General features: G+C 38.6%; 1 protein-coding gene across 3 annotated transcripts in view; it reads left to right on the forward strand.

The window, feature by feature from the left end:
• The window catches only part of DOK7 (docking protein 7), a 59,779-nt gene extending 40,809 nt beyond the window's left edge, over positions 1-18,970 (forward strand). For all 3 annotated transcript variants that reach the window (XM_071447330.1, XM_071447331.1, XM_071447332.1), the window contains 5 exons: positions 1,784-1,826; positions 11,032-11,097; positions 12,165-12,236; positions 15,072-15,224; positions 17,214-18,970. In XM_071447330.1, the coding sequence (XP_071303431.1) occupies positions 1,784-1,826; positions 11,032-11,097; positions 12,165-12,236; positions 15,072-15,224; positions 17,214-17,350 (471 nt within the window). In that variant the 3' untranslated portion in view covers positions 17,351-18,970. The remainder of the gene's footprint in view (positions 1-1,783; positions 1,827-11,031; positions 11,098-12,164; positions 12,237-15,071; positions 15,225-17,213) is intronic.
• Positions 18,971-20,356: the final 1,386 nt, after the last annotated feature.

Below are 20,356 nucleotides of genomic sequence, written 5' to 3' on the forward strand. Positions count from 1 at the left end.
AAAATGCTTCGTTAATACTGATCAGTTCTCCATCATAGCCAGCAATGGGAAGAATTAGTTTTAAGACAATTTTTGTTTTGTTTTGTTTTGTTTTTTATTCATCTAACTGGCAAGCTTCTGGCTCCTTTTTCTGCCACAGAGGTGAGCTTGCAAAGCTGTTCTGGTGCTTTTTGTCACTATGAATCTGGAAAAACTTCTTCTATAGGCAGGAAACTGCAGTGGAGTATCTTTGCTCCATGCTGTGGAGGTTATATTAGATGATCTGGAATTTTTGGGCTGATCTTGGATCCAAAAACTAAAACTCCCATAAGCAGCACCAGATTAAGTATGTAATCACTGACAAGTTGTATAGAGATGGGAAAGCCTGCTCCTCTTCCTATGGGACAGTATTTTCAACTGCTGATTTTTTTTTTTTTATGAGAACTGGTGTGATCAATCACATATTTAATGAAATTTAAAGTGAGTGAAAGTTTGAGTACAATAAAATGAAACTTTAAAAGAAAAAAAAGTGAGAGGAAGGCAAAGATATTCCAAATATACACAGAAGGGGGAAAAGAAAATCCCATTTTGATTGTGAAAAGGATTATGTGCCATGATGGTTATTTGTACCCACAGAAAGAAATGCCAGGCTTAAGTTCTATTTATCTCTTTAGGGAAATCAAGCTAATCTATGAATAATGACCCAGCATATCAAACCACTGGGTTCTCCTAGCATCAGTCATTGAACTGTACCCAAGATATTTGGAAGCAGAACATAAAAAATGAATGTCATCTGACAGCAGGCAGATCAGTACCAGAGCTAAAATAGCCCTGGCCATGCAGCCCCTGGTGTGTGACACACAGATCGTGCATATCTGCTTACGGAGGGTGCTGTGCTGCTGGGGTGGCTGGAGCCAGCAGCCAGGCATCACCCACCCCCACTCAGCTCCTGGGCCACAGACAAAAGCTGACATGTTTATATGAGGATATTTAACTGATATTTATGAGTAATGCTACGAGGCATGCAGGCCTTAGGTAATCATGAGAGTTTTTGTTTGGGTGTCATAGCAGGTGTGACAAAAGCATATGATTTGAGTGAGGTCACTTACCCCTTTTCTCCTTTGGTGTAATCACAGGGTGGGTTGGGATCTGCATTATGCTCTGCATTTGAAAACCATGCACTTACATTTGTACATGATGCCATAATAATTTCAAAAGGTTCTCCTACAGGCAAAAGCATGTTTTGCTGTGTTTTGTAGAATTATAAAAGGTAGTTTTACATCCCTCTATTGTTCTTTCTGCTGAGTTACCTTTGCTGCTGCCACTGTTAGTGAAGCCTCTGCCTTACAGAGGATTGCAGCAGGAGGCCTCAGAGTTGCAGAAATAATAGAATATGATGTACTGAAAAGGGAAATGAAGACATTCTTACAGACTGAAAAAATCACTTAATAACAAAACACTGCTTTTATTTTTCTTTTCTTATCTCAGGCTCATTTCTTTAGCTAATCAAAGCTGATTCTTCTAGTTATTTGTTGTCTTTCCTATAATTTCAATGACACTTTAACTGTGTCCCATATCTGTTGTAATTTCACACATCAAACTTCTGTTGGCATTTTTGCATTTTTGTTAAGTATAATCTAATATTTTCTGAAGTGCTGTGGGGCATTTTTCTCTTTCATAAATGAAATCTTGGCCACATTTCTGATTTCCTCCCCTCCCTTCTACTTTTATATACCTTCTGTATTTTGTCAGGTTTCTACTTCTTGTACAGATTTTTCATTCTAAAATTTTCTGTTTTCTTTAGGGAACAGCAGTATTACAGTCTGGAGTCTTACCAGCTATATCAGGTAGGAGCCATTTACTTATTTACTTTATTTAACAATGATGTTTTAGTCTCAAATTGTGATAAGAGAAACAGAAGATTTATGGAAGCAGAACTAAATACTATATTGGGAGGTGTACTGTTTGTGGTTGGTTTTTCTTCTGCAATCCATGACTTGGCAGTTATGAAATACATTGTAATCTGTAATAACCTTGGTTGAAAATATTTATATATTTGTTTCCCCCTTTCTTTTGTTAATCTGAAGAGGTTCAAAGTTGTTAGAGTCTTGAAAAAGCTGTTTAGTGCCTTTTCTACTTACATGTTCAAAGAACAACAAGAACTTTTTCTTTTTAGGCTACATTAGTACCAAAGGCAAACATGATTTTTATGTTCAATGTGTATAGCCAGTTTCCTAAATAACAAAATCACAGGAATGAATCTTTACCAGAACCAACTGGGAGATACTTCTGTCATGTTGGTGAAACTATTGATTGGCCACCAAAATCACCAATGAGAGGACACTGAGTGTCTGGCCTGGAAAGATTATTATTTATGGCTTCCTTGCAGTGTAAACCTCTCTATCAGTAGAATGTGTTGGTCACCTGAGTTCCATGTCTAATTCAGCCAAACTGGTCTGGCACCTCTGAATTATCATTTTACTCCAAAGAAAACATTTCATAAGCATTTTGTTTTGTGTGGTTTCTCTCCATCTTAGACCTTGGAGAGATCTGTGCAAAGAATTTGGTTACTGTCTTAAATGTCTTTCCATTCCTTAAATAGTTTACCTGATAATTAAATAGTTTACCAGATCCATTAAATTTCATGGGATTCCCACCTCCAATAGACATGGAGCAGCTCTTTGTGCTTGGGTTTCTTTACTACTTTAGAAAACCTCGGCCAATACATAAAGCAGTGTGACTGATGGGTCTTTGTGTGAACAAATCCAGTGAGATACTCAGGATCAGGAGGTGTCTCTGGAGAAGGTTAAAAGTAACTCCTTCCTTTGTCTGCCTTAGCAGGAGAAAATCCAGAAGCATTTAGCAGATCTTGTTGCTAGTTATTTCACTCAAGTCAGTGGAATTACTCTTGATTTATAGAGGTGTAAGTAGAAGCCCAAATTGGCTCATTAATTTTATCTTTCCCTCTGGTACTCAAGTTTCTAGTCCTCCACTCAAACCAAGGAAACCAGAGCACTTATGATTCAAGTGTGTGTAAATACAGGGAAACTTCTGCTGCATGTGGTGGGCAGAATGTTATTTCTGTATTAATTTCAGCATCAAGTTAATTTTTGATCCAAACAACATCTGAGAAAAATCTTAATCTCCGACTATTCATGCATATGAGGGAGTTAGCTGTTTTGATAAAACCTACCATGAAGCAAATTGGAACTGCAGAAATACACGACACATTTTTATATCAACAGAAAAAGAAGTTTGAGCAGGTGCATTTTATTGGCTGGTACACTGGAAAAATATAGTTTATGAAAATAACTCTTGCAGGAAAAATATAAATGTTTAAGACAAATGCAGCATCTAAAGCCAGTGAGTGAATTTTTGTTTATGGGGTTTCACCTCTCAAATGTTCTAATATACCAGTACAATTTTATTTTTCAATGCTAAACCTATTTTTCAGAATACAAAAGGAGCTGCAGTTTTCTGTGTCTCATTGCATTTTTATTATCCTTAGATTGTTATTATTATTATTGTTATTATTATTGTTATTGTTATTATGTATTAGGGTGTTTTCTTTTATATGTGTGAAATTTTAAGTATAATTAAACTCAGCATTGCAAAGCTTTCAAAATAATTCTGTAGCATTTGAATATTTAATCTAAGGTATTAAGTGAGGTCCCAGGTTGCTGAGCAGTCATTCACACTGTTCTGTAGCACTGCATTAGAACTTGTCTGTGGTTCTCTATTATTATCCAGAAATAATAATAGAGAGATTGTTATCCAGTGTTGAGAATAAAATAGAGGCACGCTAATTTGAGGTAGCTACTTTCAAAACCTGTATTGTGCATATACATGGCAAGATACATCTGCTAGCATAGATGACAATGACCTAACACCCAGATATAACATTTCCTACTGTAACAGTTCACTTACTCACAAATACATTTCTTTTTTATCATATTTTAATTTAAATACACTGTAGAATGCAAACCCATTCGTTCCTGAGCTACAGGTGCCCACATCTTCTATGCAATATTTTTGCTCTCGAATGTCTTGGTCCTGTAGCAAGACATGGAATTAAACAGACACAAATAAATTGTTTGTGTATTTGTTAGTTTATTGGTAGGGAATGTGGGCATTCTTTTTCTCCTTTTAGTTACATATGCTGAGCAACAGACTCAGCAACTTTGGGGAATTGTGTTTCATTCTAATGGCAAAGAGAAAAGTGTTCTAAATATGGCAACAATTCTAAGTTGCATTATTAGATGGAAAAAAACAAGTTGGGGTGAATCATTTAATTCAGGTTTAAATAATTTGGTTGCCTTTGTTATAAATACCTTTGTAAATATTGATTAGAAAGAGAGACTGAATTAGATTACTTGAGTTTGTAGGAGGAAAATGTTCCCATTGTTATCATAGCTTTGTACTACAGATAAAGGTAAGGGATTCTTTTGAGTTGTATAATGTGTGAATGTGTGCTCTTAAGTATAATAGACTGCATTTATAGTTATGATGGACCTCAAAATGCCATGACAGGATAGAGGTTCAAAAATATGATTCAGATTTCCTGAGACTGCTGGATTCTGGAGACCCCTCAGTTTGGTACATTTTGTGTGAGCAGTTCTCAGGGGACCTGTGCAGAGGCTTTCATCACTGCTTAAGGAATCCTGCAGCTTGATCTGGTGCTTGCACTTTCAGAGATATTTATGTAGGGCTTTTTCTCAGGAACTGTTCATGTGCTTTGAGTTAAGGGATTGTGAATAAGATCCACATTCAGCGTTGGGAGGTGAAACAATAGACTGCACATTCTTTCCTTCACAGAATGGTGAGCTGAAGAGCTTGCCATTATCTTCACTATCTTTCTGGTACTATAAACCAAAGCACTGCAGGAAAAATAGGACTGAAGCAGTTGTCTAGTGAGTCTCTGCCCTTAGGTTTGGATGTTTTTCTCTGTATGTCTGACAAATGTTTAGTTCTGCAGTGAGAATCCTTAATCCACCTTGAATCATCCAAAGTCCTCTGCAATTCTTACATTTACAATGTATTTCCTAGCAGTTGTGCCATTTCTATGGTAATTTAGGCCTCTTCTTTTAATCTTGTTCTCCTTCCTATTCCACTGCAACACCTTAGATAAGGAACCTCCAGCTCTTACTCATAGGGGCGAATGATTTCCTTCAAAATATTTGTATTTTCTCAGTTGAGTAGAAGTCTGTCACAGCAATCTTCTTTTATGAATGATGTTTAAACCATGAGGCTGTTCAGTGTGGAGGGGAAATGTCACTATTTTTGTCCTTGGGGAAATGCCACTATTTCTGTCCTTAGCTGCCAACCCCTTCCAAATGAGCTGAGCAGACTGAGTCCCAAGACTCCTATTTAGAGAAGGGAGGCTGGGAGCTGGAATAGCTTGCAGAAGTGCTTAGGGAGGCTGCAGTCCCTGGAGAAGGCATTTCATGCCAGCTCTATGCACCATATTTCAGAAACTTTCATCCTTTCCCAGTTCCCACAGGGGAGCTGCTTGCCTGGGCATTCCCATGGGTCTGGCCCAGCTGTGAGTGTTTCAATGCTCAAATTAAACTTCCCTAGAGGGAGGTCTGACCTCCCTGCACCCCCGTGCCAGGGGCTCTGGCTATGCAAAAGCCTGTAGTTGAGTGGGCAAGTAACAAAAATGCTCCCAGGGAAGCAGTGCACTTCCAGTTTTGCTTTTTTGACTTGTAAATTATCTCTCTTTTCCATTTTCCCCTTATTCCATAGGAGCAGATTCACTGTCATTGCAGCAGACACTCTGCTCTCTGACAGCCTCTTTGCTGGCAATACCAAATCTACACAATGCTTGATGGGAAAGGTTCTGAGGGGATGAATTAAGGAATAAACATAAAACAGTGCTGTGGATTGGAATTCAGCTAAAGTATCACCTGAATGCTGATTATGAGCACTGTATCTCTATTAAATTTTTCTTAGGTAGATAGGGACACAAGGCAGGCAGACTAGAAGGAAGAATAAAATTAAGTATATAACAGGTTCTGAAAACAAAGTCAGCTGGCTGACAGCTTAGCTTTTCTGATGGAAAATTAGGTCCTTTTTTGTGGATTTTAAAATATTTTTATTGCATACCTATGCAGCATGATGCTTTTATTTCAAGCTTAGGAGTCAGCTTTTAAGGAATTAATTCAGAGCAATGAGAAAGAAGAATCTGGGCCATACTGTAGTAGTTATTATTGCTGAGGTTGAAAACAATTTACAATTCTCACTTTTTTTAAGGATTTGTGCTGTCAGCTCCTGAGATGTAGGAAGACCAAGTACACTCTGATATTTTTATTGAGCCAGGGAAGGACTCTGTGTTGAACAGTGTCCACCATAGATATGTCATGTCATACCTTATAGGGCTAAACACTGTAAGATAGACAAGCATCATTCCAATAATTAATGAAATCCTGCCTTAATGTGGCATGCTCTTTCTTGGTCCTGCTTTATTCTACAGGTCCACTAAAAATAATTCTGCAGAGGAAAAAATATAGGAGCTCAGAAAAAGTAAACTTATTAAAATACATATTGCATTTGCATACTAAATGTTGGCCTTGGTGAGTGTCTGAATTAAGAGAGGCATTTTCCCAGGGGGGAGAGAAAACTGTGGGGAAACCATGTCAGAGAATGATCCCAATGCTGCTGCTTCACCCTCTGGGCTGAGCAGATCCAGCAGATCCTGTTCTCTCTACTGGGGCTGACAGAAGGTGGTGAGTCCATGCCACAGTAACCCTCTAGTCCTGTCCTTTGTTTATTTGTGATTTGCTTCCCCACACCTTCTCTGACACTGAAACCTGGGGAAGTATTATAGAACACAAAGGTGAGGACCTTATTTGCACATATAGTGCTTATTTCAAATTTAAAAAAAAAAAAATTTGGTTTTGTGTTTGACCTTCATCCCTGGCCAGTGTAGATCCTGAGCTTCACATGTATGAAGATTTTTGAATTAAATGTATGTAAAACATCTTTGAAGATGTATTTTTCAAAAAACCCCCAGACACTGAATTTCCTGACACAAGAAAATGGTAATAATTCTAACTTAACACTTTTGCATTTTTAAGGATAAGAGGCTGGGCTGGAATGGCCCACAGCATGAGAAGATGAATAATTGCTAGAGGTAGTTAGATTCTCTGTTATTTTTTGCACAGATGTTTTTGAGGAGCAATATTTGAACAAGGTGCTTGAATGCATTTCTAATTTTGAGAGATTCTACCACTTTAAAGTTGTCCTTTAGAGAGACAGGAGGCATTTCTGAATATGGAGAAATCAGTAGAGCAAGCAAGCATTTTAAGTATCCCCTTCAGCTTTTATGTCTTGCAGGTAATGCCATTTTTGTAACAGAAAATATATGAAATGACTTTGAAAATCGAAGAGAACGAACAGGAAGGTTTTGTAGGGCAAATATACAGGAGCAGGAAGTCTCCTGTTACATTTACATGAAACAACCTCCTGGTGCTCCTGCAGGGTTCCTCCTGCCAATCAGCTGCTTTAGCCTTTGGATGCTCTTTTAGGCAAGGGATCTGTTTTCAGAGGAGGAGATGGGAATGTTGCTTGGGTGAGTGGGTCAAAGTTCTTCATAATAAAGCTAGTTTTAATTCAACAAGAAGCAGGGTTTTATCACAGAATGTGGTGTTTTCTTCTGTTCTGACTCCTTGTAAGGAAATTTAATAGCCCAGACCTGAAGAGTTTGTGTCCCACCCCTCAAAGAGGCTGGGCAGTGAGAAGTGATCACTTGGTAAAGGCAGTGCAGGGCTGTGTGTGTCTCCTCACTGGTCATGCAATGATAGGTCAGAAGATGTGAAAATGTAAACTGCCTGGGCTCAGTTTATAGTTTATATTCCATCTTCCCTCCTTATTTTTTTTCATGGCTCTTTCTTGTAGCACATGTGCTGTAAACTGTCCTTATGTTTGAAGAATGGGCATGAAGTAACAACTATATAGCTAGAAAACTATAACTATGAAGTAATAACTATAAAGCTAGAAAAATATTTCAAAGTTGTTGTCTTCACTGAGCTATGTTAAACTTTTGAGTCTAATCAAATGTCAGAATTCAAAATATCCTGCAAATTATTTTCATTTTGCCACGTTTTGAATACCTTCTTCCTCTTACAGATTGAGGAAAGTAGAAGTAACTCTCTTGATGAGATACTCAGTTTTGAGAAAGACTTGAGTGAGTCAGCCACACAGACCTAGATGACAGGGGAAACTGAATAAAAAAATATTCTTAACAATCCCTTGTAAAATGGGAAGAATAATTGAAGGGAGCGTCTGTCTCCTGCTGGATACTTTTTTTGCTCAGAAATTTATCTTGCTTTTTCCATTCCTGCAAGTGTTAGCCTAGAATTCATGAATAAGAAACAAACCAGTTTATTCAGTAGTTGAGAAGAAGGAAGAAAATATCTAGGTTGATCTCTGTTGACATGTGTTTACACAATGATGTTCAAAACTTCAAAAAAAAATTCCCTGAGAGATTTGACTATGTAAATATTTGTTAGTTGCCAGATTTGAAAATGAGGAAAATGCAACAGGTCAAATCCTGAAACATTAACATGGATCTTTTAAATAAGCCCTGAATGGGAAAATTTAAACTTGACCATAAATGGATTGGAATATCTTATTGTTTTAAATCTCTTTTCCTGTCCTGGGTGTTCTTTACAGATCCTAAAAATGTTGGTTAAGAATCCACAATGCCTCTGGAATAATTTCTGCTGAGTTGCAATAAGTTTTTGAGGGAATAAAAAACCCAACCCTACACTAGTTTTCTGATGATGCTGAAATTAGCATAAGGCTCTACTCTTTCTTCAAAGTAAGGGGAGGCTTTTGGCTTCATAAAACATATTCTGATGTTTTCAATGCAGAGAGAGGATGCACTGATATGAAGAAAGGAAGATGAGTTAAAGTGAATATATAAGTAAATCAGCTAACCTGGGGCTGTCCTATTTTTGCATTTATTTTTATCAGCAGTCTTGGTAAAAACAAAATTCTAAAGAAGATTTTTAGTTGTTAAGTCCTCACCAGAGTTCTATAATCTGTAAAGGTTCTTCAATCTGACCTCCTTTGTTAAAATACAAAATCACATTTTCAGCATGGCATACTTTAAAATTGAATTTTGTAGCCTTGGATTACCCTTGGATGTATATAAAGAGAACAAACTAAAGGCTTTAGTTCAGTTGTGCCCTTTTAAAATGGTTTTTTACTATTTTTTTAATCCATTGTCCTCATTAAGTGAAATAATAAGTGGCTTTTTAGATTTATTTTATAAAAGTAGGGTTAATTTTACAAACTTAGAAACCCTTAGATTTAGAATTAAAATTGTGTGTATACTTTATACAGGAGGGAAAAAAAAGAACTTGCCTTTTTCTTTAGATTCCCAGGCTGTGCAGCTTTCTTAGATATTTCAGCATATTTATCTTACAGCATTTCTTCATGTTGCATAAGAGCTGTGGTAATTTTTGGACGCTATTTTAAAAACAATTTGCAGAGCAGTGTCTCACCTGCTCAGAGACTATTCATCAGCTTAGAAAAGTGTTAATTTTAAATGTGGGCCCCAGCAGGCTGCAGCACATGGCAGCAGGGGCAGGGTTACTCATCCCCACAGCCTCCCACCCGCTCCCTGCTCAGCTCCATCTCCTGCACACGCAGTTCCCTCACAACTGCTCATGCCAGGACAGAAATGCCACTGAGCTCTGCTGAGGTGGCCGCAGTGACACAGCAGAGAGCAGAGGTTCAGGGTGGATGGGGTGAGGTCACCCCACAGCCAGCAGTGGTGAGGATGCTGCTGAGCTTGCTGCCTAAATAAGGAGCTTGTGTGTGCAGCCAAGCCACACTGCAGGGCTGCCACCCTGCAGCTGTCTCAGTTGATGGCTCTTGTTTCCCCAAATTTCCCCAGTGCAGCTTCCTGCACTGGAAGGGAGGCTGGCTGTGCCATCTGGGGTGTCCATGGCTGGAACACTGGGAAGGTGTTTCATTAAAACCTGGATTCCATCCCTATGGAGCAGATCCCTTGTGTTCCCTTGCCTCTGGCCTGCTGTGTCCATTCTGAGCATGGCTGGTGGAGTGCTGAAGTGGGGCAGTTTTCTCATTCACTTACGCAGCAGGCACAGGGCCTGCAAGGCCTCCCTGGCGTTCAGCAGCCTAAGACAGGAAATGCCCAGTCACCATGGCTGGACCTAAGGGGTCCCTCTCCCACCTCCAGACCCTTGCTTATCTCTCTGTAGGACTATAGGTCACCTCCCTTTTGACCCTTGCTATTGGACAATTCCTAAAACTCCTGTGCCCTATATAAAGAGCTACTTGTGCCCAGCTTGGCAGAAGAGCTGTCCCTGAGGCCTTTGCAGAAGGCCAATAAAGACAATCCTGAGGAACCTCACACGGCCTTCTCCTCTCTCTCCCTGTGTCTGCCCAAGGCACTGAGCAAGGCAAGAGCTGAAATCACAAAATGAGCTGATAATCACAAAGAGCTGATCTCACTAGGAGCTGAGCTTGCTGAGGTAGCTGCGGCTGGGAGCTGCCTGGGAGCCCAGGCAGGCTGTGCTGGACAAGGCTGCGCTCTCCAGAGCAGCGAGGTCAGCTGGGGATACCCCAAAACCCAGCCAGAGGTCACATTGCTCTTAGACAGGTTTTGGATCCACTCTGATCAGATTTTAAGGAGCACTTTAAACTTTGTTGTTGCTAAAACTACATTATGGATTGCAAAGGCATCTCCCAACTCAGTTCTCGTTGCCATTTTACTCCTTAGGTCAAGACAGTTTTCCCGGTGAGGAACGTAGTACTCACCACAAACAGGAGGGACAGCATCCTTAGGTTTTATGGAAGGCATCCTTTCTCTCTAAAGAAAGAAAACAACAAAATTAGATTTTAATTCCCCAAACTCAGGATTAAGCATTTAGCAAAAATTTTTAAAAATTGGCAAAACGAAGAGCAATGACTTGTAATTCTTTGTGTTTTGTTTTATTTTTTTTCTAGATGTTTCAGAAACGTCTACTAAAAATGAAACAGGTATTTAGATTTAATATGAATCTCTGTCTTTGAAAACAGGTGGTGCTTCTGTCATGGCAGCTTCTGGGTCTTTGAAAGTGCATAGAGGGCACAGTCTCCAAGCTGGTAAGTAAAAGTAACTATGAGGTGTGTGTGCATGTAAATTGAAACTAATTTAAACTGAAATTATTTTAAACTTCAGAAAATATTAATGGTAATGCATTATTTGATTCCCTATTGTAAGGCTTACGTATTTCTTTGGGTTTTTTGCTTTGAGGAATTTTTGTCAGAAAGGCATTGACAGATGGGATAAGTTTAGAAGAGGCAGTGACAGATGAGATAACTGACAGAGTATAAGCAGTAATCTTATTCACAGCAGTGAAATGCTGCCATCACTTTAACAAAGGGCACCCACCAAAAAAATTCACCTCAGGTCATGAGAAGTCCTGTACCCTAACAATGATATGCTGGGAAAAAACACCCACCACATTTAAATATACTTCTTTATGATAATGGAGGATAAAAACACTGCCAGCAGATAGATGATGTGTGTTTGTCATTCAAAATTAATTGCAATATGTTCATTCTATGGACGCAGCATTTTTGCTTGCTTGGTTTTAACTGGGGTGGAGTCTGAGATTGTGAAGAAACGTGGGCATCTCTTTTCAGCTTCATGCTCAGGAAAGACCAATGATGTCATGCAGCCTGGCTTCTTTGTAAAGATGGAGATTTGCACTTGGAAAGCAAAGTTGTCTTTGAAAGGGCTAGCTTAAGCATTTTTGGTGGTTTTTCAGAAATCCAGAAGTTATCCATCATGCTGGAGGTGGAATTTTAACAAGAGTCTTCCAGATGCTCCCAAGATCACCCACGCATTGCTCCCTGATTCATGCATGCAAGACAGCTCTGCTCCCACACTGCTGTACAGCAAAATTCACTGCTGTTGACTTCAGTGGCCCTCAGTGTGAATAGTTGTAAAAGTGCCCTAAATTTTATTTCCTTGGTGTTACACTTATAAGGAAATGCTGACATCAACATCACAGAAAAGTCAGCACTAGGAACTGTTTTTGCTTTCTGAGGTTATTCAGTGAGATTTAGTTTAAAAGGTTACAAGTCAAAACCAGAAAAGCATAGGCTTTGATTATATTGCACAAATTCCTAAATCCAAAGCCATTAACAGTGTTCCTGTCTTCTAGGTCCTAAAGGTGGGTATGAGATGCTAGCACTTCCTTCAGAGCCTGGAACTCCAACTAGTTCTGAGGAACTTGGTGAGTACAGATTTTAGTGCAGAGATCACTAACACCTCTTGGTTTTTTTTATGTTCCTTTTTTTAAAAATTTTTTTTATTGTTGAGATCTCTTCTAAGTGTAATTTTTGAAGTGTTGCCCTTTGAACATGTCAGTTTCACATGCATGCTCACATACACACTTATCTTTGGGATGTAGTTATAGTGCTGGTTTTCTTTCTGTGTAATGTTCATTTCTGAGAATGGTGCCTATATTGGGGAGAAAATATGAATAACTAACACTTCCTGAAAGAAAGGCTGCAGCACCAGTTTCAAATGTAACTTTTTTCTTCCCTCCCCAGTTGTAGTATTTTCCTTCCTTTTCCCTTCAGTTGAGGGCCACTAAATTTTCACTTTAGCTCTTCTCCTGTTACTTGCTTGACTATCTTTTTTGATTCCTACAGTTTCCCCTTTTCTCTTCAAGCAATCATGATATTCTAGGAATTCTTTCAGAATGTTCTAGCCATGCATTGTGGTCTGTTCTCTGAAATCCTCTTTTCATAATGTTCTCAAGTACCGGCCTTCGGACCCCTTTTGGAAACATCTTCTTTCTCTGTCCAGCCAGAAGGGGCTGTTGGAAGCACTGTCCATGGCTCACTCTGTACACCATGCTTTCATTAGTTGGAACATTTGACTGTGCTTCTTAAATAAACTCCTCTCTTCAAACAAATAAAAGCCAGTTTTCAGTGCCTAATAAGATTTTTTTTTGTTTGGTTGGGTTTTTTAAGGAAAAATGAAAACCAAGTATTCCTATTTTTGCAAAGAAAGCACAGTTTCTATTGAGACAGCACTGACTGAACTACAGAAGGCTTTTCCTTTACTTCCATTCCAGTTTGCCCAACTGTTTTGGGTTTTTTGTTTGTTTTTGTTTGGGCTTTTCTGTCTGAGGTTTTTTTTTCCTTTTGTTTTGTTTTTTTCTTCTCCTCCTTCCTCCTTTGAGAAGAATTTTCAACTCTTGCCAGGTTTTGCTTTTTTTTCCTATGTGTTTCTTTTGCTTTTCTTGCACAAAGCCCTACCAATTCTCCATGTGTAGTTTTTTAGCTCTCAGGAAAATCCCTTGGCTTGTTTGCATCAGGTATGATGCTCAGCTTCCTTAAACCTGTTAACTGTTTAGTTCTACAGGGGATCTTGCTAGTTTTCATGCTAGCTAACTTTGAGGAGGCTTCACTTAACACTTCTGTTGCATCATTTTAACAGCATACAGAAAGACTTCAAAAATGATCTTTCCCTTCAGGACTCTTCGTGACTCTGTACTCAAGATTGTCACTTGCAACTTCTAACTTTTTGTGATGCAGGTTTTCAATGCTATGATTTTTCTGAGTCCCTTCTTGCTCAACCAGGCCAAATTCCTTTGCAATACTTTGGACACAATGATTGAAAATAATTTCTGAGAATGATATTTGATGAAAATACGAAAATTCCTTCTGCATTCGGTTCTGCATTGATTTTGTCACTTTGTTCTTAACATCTTGCTTTGCAACAACAACTTGAAGTCTGACTGACAGAGAAATATTTGTATACTTTTTGGATTTTCCTATGTTTTTTAATGAAAATCTGTGAGAAAACTGCCCAAATTTCCAGTCTTTCCAGTATTTGGACTGTACAGTAGACTCCTTTGATTTAAACAGCTTAAGCCTGGGAAGATTTCATTTTACTGGAACATACCCATACTGTTGCCTAACATTGTATAAGCTATTTCTGCTACTCATAATACTTCCAAAAAGATGAAAAAGTTTCCCTCAGTGGTTATTCACTGCTGCTCTTTTCTGGATATAAGAAGTAATTTTTCTCTATGCTCTAAAATGCCTTGATATCCTACTGCCTCTCTGTTCACATCTCAATAGGGTCTGAACGGGCAAAAAAGGAAAAGCAGCATTTTGGATAAAAAAAGACTTGATATGAGTTCTTAGGGATAAGGAAGGTTAAGGAAGGGCTCAAGAGGAGAACTTCATGAAAAAGGAGAACCTCAAAGTGACACTGTTTTCCCTCTGCACTCCTCTGTCTCAAACTGCCTTCAGAGTAGAAAGTCTTTAAGGCTAAGGACTCCAACTGGACTGAACAGGCAGACAAGATTAAAATAATTGAAAGCAGGGCTAGATGAGGTCTTGAGAACTAAACTAGTAGACAAAAAATTGTTTTTAAGTCAAAATTGTTTTACAGGAACTGTTTACTAGTAGGTGTTGGTCTGTGTCTTTTTTAGAAAGTTCTAGAAAACTCTGTGGGATTTCCTCTAAAGTTCTTGTGATTTTTACTATCTAGAAGGGTTTTCCCACTATTTTTTTCTTGCAGTGAAAGTCCTTTAACATCTTCTTGTCTTCTCTTGGCATTATTCCTATCTTTTTCAGTTCTGCACAGGGAAGCTCTCAATGTTGTCTCCTCAAGATCGCCCTCCCTTTGCTTGAAATGGTTCTTCAGTCCCTGTTTTTGGGATGGGCTTTAAGAGCCTTTACTGATTTTGCTTTCTGTCTTGCAGATGATGTAGTGGTTCACATCTTCCTAGAACAAATTACTTCACATAAAGCTCTACTAACCTGCTGTTAGAAATATCTGCAGAATTTTTGCCTTCTGCCACAATACAGCAAGACCCTGTGGGGTCTGTGTTCTGTCTGTGGTCTGTGGCCTTCTGCACAGATCCTGACTTGATCGGTGTCTTAGGATATTTAAAGTAGAAGCTGCAGTTTTCTCATGTCCCATTTACCACTGAGGAATGTCCTGTTTGGCAAGCAGAGTTATTGCTGCCCAGTGTTTGCTTTCTGTGTGTCTGTATGAACATTGGTCATTGCAAACAGTGCCTGCTGTAACTTGTTATTTATTTCAGAAGGGGCTGTAGGTTATTCAGCTGATGTCCCTACACCAGATCGACCCCATAGTGAGGCAGCCACCTATGTTAATATTCCTGTCAGCCCTACTTCCAAAAAACAGCTTCACTACATGGAACTGGAGCTTCAAGAATCTAGCACAAGCATAAGAGGTAAGGAAGTCTGTGGTACATTTAAACAGCAAAGAATGTGCAGAATGTATAGGGTATGTGCAATCCTGATTTCATACAGGGAGCAGATGAGGGAGCTGGGGGTGTTCAGCCTAGAGAAAAGGAGGCTAGAGGGAGACCTATATCCTCCTACCTGAAAGGAGGCTGTAGTCAAGTGGGGTCAGCCTCTTCTCCCAGGAAACAGTGACAGGGCAGGACACAGCCTGAAGCTGCCCAAGGGGAGGTTCAGGTTGGACATCAGGAAGAATTTTTTTCACTGACAGGATCAAGCATTGGAACAGGCTTCCCAGGGAAGTGATGGAGTCATCATTCCTGGAACTGTTCAAGAATCAACTTGATGTGGCACTCAGTGCTGTGGCTTAGTTGATGGTGGTGCTTGGTCAAAGCTTGGACTCAATGATTTGGAGGTCTTTTCCAACCTTAATGATTCCATGATCTACCAACAGGCTTCTGCTAACAGAGGAGTTGAACCCTCTTATGTTTCTGAGGCAGTTTTTTTTAATTGGCATCTCTTCTTGAAAAAGATTTTTGAGTAATGAAGTTCTATAAGATGTTGCATCCCTTTGACAGGTGATTGTATATGCACTCCTTCTAAAGTGAACATTTCAAACTCTGGAGTTTGAAAGACAGTAATTTGCTTGTGTTCTCAAGATTTTCATTGCATATTAGGACTACACTTATCTCATTTTTCTTGGCTTCAGAAACAGGGCTGTGGGTGTACAGGGCTTGCTCCTGAAGACACTGGCTCTGGAGCCATGCAGCAAATGATTCAGAACAGAACACAGTGTTCTTCTATCTGCTCTCCATGTGGGCATGTGAAACTGCTACAGAGAGAATGCAAATGATTTCATTTTTTATGTTTGTTTGTTTTTTAAAATTATTTTGTTTAGATTGGATATTTTACTTCTAATGCTTAACTTGGGAAATTAGCACATAAACATGCAATACACCTGCTATGTGTTATCATTTAGAGATGCAGTCCTTGCTACAGCAATCCTTTCATAAGAATCTGGCATTTAATTCCTTGTATTTGAAATTGATAAGTTATCCATCTATACTTCTCAGCTATAAAGATTTTAATTTTCATTCTTCTAATTTCAGCAATTTTATTAACTTGAAATGCTAGCACTTTTCCAATGCTTTTCGCTTTTTAAATGTTTTTATGTTTTTCATTATGTAATTCTAAGCTTCTCCTGGATCTTTATGCAGTTCTCTCTACAACATTGTGTTGAAATGTAAAAGCAATATTTTCTCTTAAAGACAATGAACCAAGGCATTAAAAATGAAGAGTTAAAGATTATAAATTTTCCTAAATGTCAACTACCCTCCCAATCTCAAATTGTGTAACTATAAAGGTGCCTGTAATGACCAAAAATATTTAAATTTTTTCATATTAAAGTTTTCCCAGCCTCTAGCCTTATAGAAGTATTTTACTGCTTAACTCTTAGTACTTAAGTATTTTACTTAACTTAGCTTGTCTCCACTATTGCCAAGAAAAATGAGCTGAAGTGTCATTCTGTGTGAGGCTGAAGGTGTTGCTCTGGTAAACATTGACAGGGTGCCTAATCCAGACAAAGAACAGTGCCAGCTGCCACAAGAGTTTTCTGTTCAAAAAGTAGGAGCTGATTTCCTGATTCGTAGCTTGGTGAGGAAGCCTCTCAAAAGTGAGAGAGCCAACTTCAATTTTGTCACTGACTGGGAGTAATAGGGGTGGAGATTCACACCTGGGGCAGAAATGCAAGTGGTTCATTTGCTTATTTGAGGAAAACTAGACCACTAGAATATGTAGCTAACAGGGCTTTTGAGGTGTTTTGTTTTAGTGGAGGCTATCACCTTACTCCCTTTACACAGCTTTCTCTGAGACTGGACAAAGATATGCCAGAAAATCTATGGAGGGAGTATCACAGCAGCTTTTTTGCTCAGGAATGTGTGAGGGGTGCAGCCTGTTACAGATTCCATGTGGTGTTTCAGGGAGTGGATCGTCCCGGTATGCCCAGATTGACATCGCAGCCACGGAGACGGCGCACAAGGTGGGGACGCAGCACGCGCAGTGCCGCCAGGAGCGCCTGCAGGAGCTGGAGCACAAGAAGAAAGGAGCTCAGCAGTGACCTGGCCAAGAAAGAACTTTGTGCTCACCACAAATCCATACTAATTCATCTTCCAAAAGATTCACGTTTGTTGTAAAAATGCACTCACACAAATCGCTGCCATTGCTCCTTGCAGTTATACCAGATTCATTCCGATGTTTTGATTCCTGATTGGAAAGCTGGTAGCACGAGGGGTGTGTTTGGTCTTTCCTTTTGTTTCAATTTGGTTGTAAAGTCCAGATTTTTTGTCGTATGCAATGACAGATGTAAGTTACCTTTCTCTATAATTCTAAAATCATGGAGAACCTGGAACCAATTTCAGTGTTTATTAAATGGTGGCATTTTCTTTGAAAATAAAGAACTTGAATGTGTGTAGGTAAGGGAATGTGAGTGTGTGTGGTAAGTGTACACATATGTTTGCATATGTCTGTATGTAAGCACACATTACTGATAAAATATATGTATATATCTGAGTGTACAAAATATGTAAAACCTCTATTAATATATTAATGGACTCTTACAAAAGCAAGAAAATTCAGTGCCTGCTCTTTTTGCAGGTACAGTTTTGTTCAATTTATGTGCTTATTTATGGACATTCTCAACTATACCTATGGATAATTCAGTTTTATACCTCACCAAGTCCTGCAGCTTTGGCTAAAGTTGCTCAGATGTAAAAGCTGGAGTGTCAGGGATGCACACGTGTCTGCAAACAGACAAGAGCACACAAACAAGTTATTTAATTATGTCTGTAAACCACAGTAATATGAAGGGGCATTTGTGTGTTTCTGTTCTTAAAAAGCCTAGGTCGAACCATGAGTTTGATCTTGTAGTTGCTGGGTACCTGTAATTCTTAGCAATTTTCCTGGAGCTGAACAAATATATCACTTTGAAAATCAGGTCTCAGATTTCTCCCACAGCATATTTTAAAACCAAGGTATTCAAAAGAAACATTTGCTTTTCAAAATTGGGTCTTTAATGTCACAAAACCTATTCCTAATGTAAAACCAGCATCCACCTTAAATCTAATACTTTATTGAATTATTCTTTGCTGTCCCTAAGTAGCATAAAACCAGCTCTGTGTAAGAGGATTATATCTGCAGAGATGCTACAGCCTTGAGGCACAACAGGATGTTGTCTTGTAGAATAGGTTTACCCATGAATCTGCCATATCTTGCTTTTGTACAGTGAGAGTTTGATTCAAAACTTAATTTCCCATGTTGTCTCTATGTAAATATTTTTTTGTCCTCATATAAAATGTTATTTAAATAAAATGTTATATAAAATGTATAGCAGTGATATAGACTAACAAAGAAATGTACTTAAGAAGGAAAGGAATTTTTTTCTGATAAAATATCAGCTTTGGCTTCCAGAAGTTGCCAGGAGTGACATCTTGGGTATTATGATTTTTTGTTTGTGTCCTCTTAAGATCCAATGTTACAGCCAAATTCTGTTTTCTAGGTATGATTATAATTTATATTCGTCGGTGGAAGTTTTGTGCCAGCGAGGGTTTTACTAAGTGACTTAAAATGAGAGGTGGGGTGTTGTTTCTGAGGCAGAATTTAGCCTACAAATTTTTTTGAATGTAGCCTCAATAGTAATGTAAAATACCAGAAATCTCTCAAATAAAAAAACCCCAGTGTCTGAGAGTTGACAGTTGCCATTCTTCTCTGTCCTGTGTTCAGATGTATTTTTTCTGTTGATCCACCTAGCATATTTCTGAAGGGAAAAGAGATCTTTCTTATGAAATTCTAAGTTTAAAAGATTTTTCTTTGATAAGTGTACAGTGGTGTACACAAGTGATCACAATGGTGATCTGCTTTTTAAATTTCAGTACAACTGGAATAGCTTAGGCTTCTTGGGGCCAGGTTTATCTGAGCTCTTCAGTCAAGGATCCTCCACTGGAGGACTTGCAAGGTTAAATCTCTTCATATTTAGGATGAGCACAGCTTGACTGATGCATTGAAATGTAGTGTTTTCCATGACAATATATAATAAAACTACAATATTTTTATTGCAAAAATCTGTTTATTAGGAAAATATATTACCCAAGGTCTCTACAAAGGCTGCCTTTCTGAATGTTACTTGCATTAAATCTGGGACTTGTAGCATGGGTAAGGATTTGACACAATAGTAAAGGGTATCAGATTGCTGCTGGCCTCACAGAGGAATCACAATTAAAAAAAAAATTTCAGGTTGAGCAGTGCTGTGAATCTGTGCCTGCACATGGTTTTCTGTGCACATGTGTTTGTGTATGTCATAGTAATTTCTGTTTCTTTTAAATTATTTTTACTTCACTAGAATAGGACAAATAGATGAGTTTCACTTAGTTTTTAAATTAACTTCATATTGTCATGCACTAAATTATATCAGGAGCTGAAGCAGGAGGCCAAGCCGTACTGTTGCATCTGTTAGAAACTGGTTGGTTTTTGTTTCAGTAGTACCTGCAGGTTGTACCTCCCTGTCAAGTTACAGGCTTGACATTTCTGTCGAAGGAACTGGAGTTTTCTCATTGGAACAACAGGAGCTCACAGAAATGGAAACCTTTTTTCCTAAATAAATAAAATCATGTGCCTTCAACTTCCACCAGTGAACCAAGGACAATGGAAATCAAACCATAGCCCTATTAGCAGCCTTGAGCTTGTTCACACACCTTGCATAAAAACATGTGCATGAGGGATCTAAAATACAGTTTGTGATTTCTATGGGAGGAGTCCAGATACAGAGCTCTTTACAAAATAAACCAACCAGCCAACCAAACAAAAAACCAACTCTCCCACGCTTTTGGAAATAAATGCAGCTTGTAACTTCTGATGATAAAAAGAAGGATTTGATAATTTTAAATTTAGCACTGTATCAGAGTCAGATCTCCTCCTGTTTCTACCAGGAGCAAAAAGTATTAATTACCAGAAGAACAAGACAATGTGATGTGGCTGGTACTTCTGAAAGGTGTTCTTGAAGGACTTTAATGTGACAGAAGTGCTCTTGGTGATGAGTAAAAGCTCTCATCAAGTGCAGTCTTTGGGCATA

This window comes from Agelaius tricolor, unplaced genomic scaffold (genome assembly GCF_023055355.1).
Source record: "Agelaius tricolor isolate 1412-34295 unplaced genomic scaffold, bAgeTri1.0.p SCAF_24, whole genome shotgun sequence".
Taxonomy (NCBI): Eukaryota; Metazoa; Chordata; class Aves; order Passeriformes; family Icteridae; genus Agelaius; species Agelaius tricolor.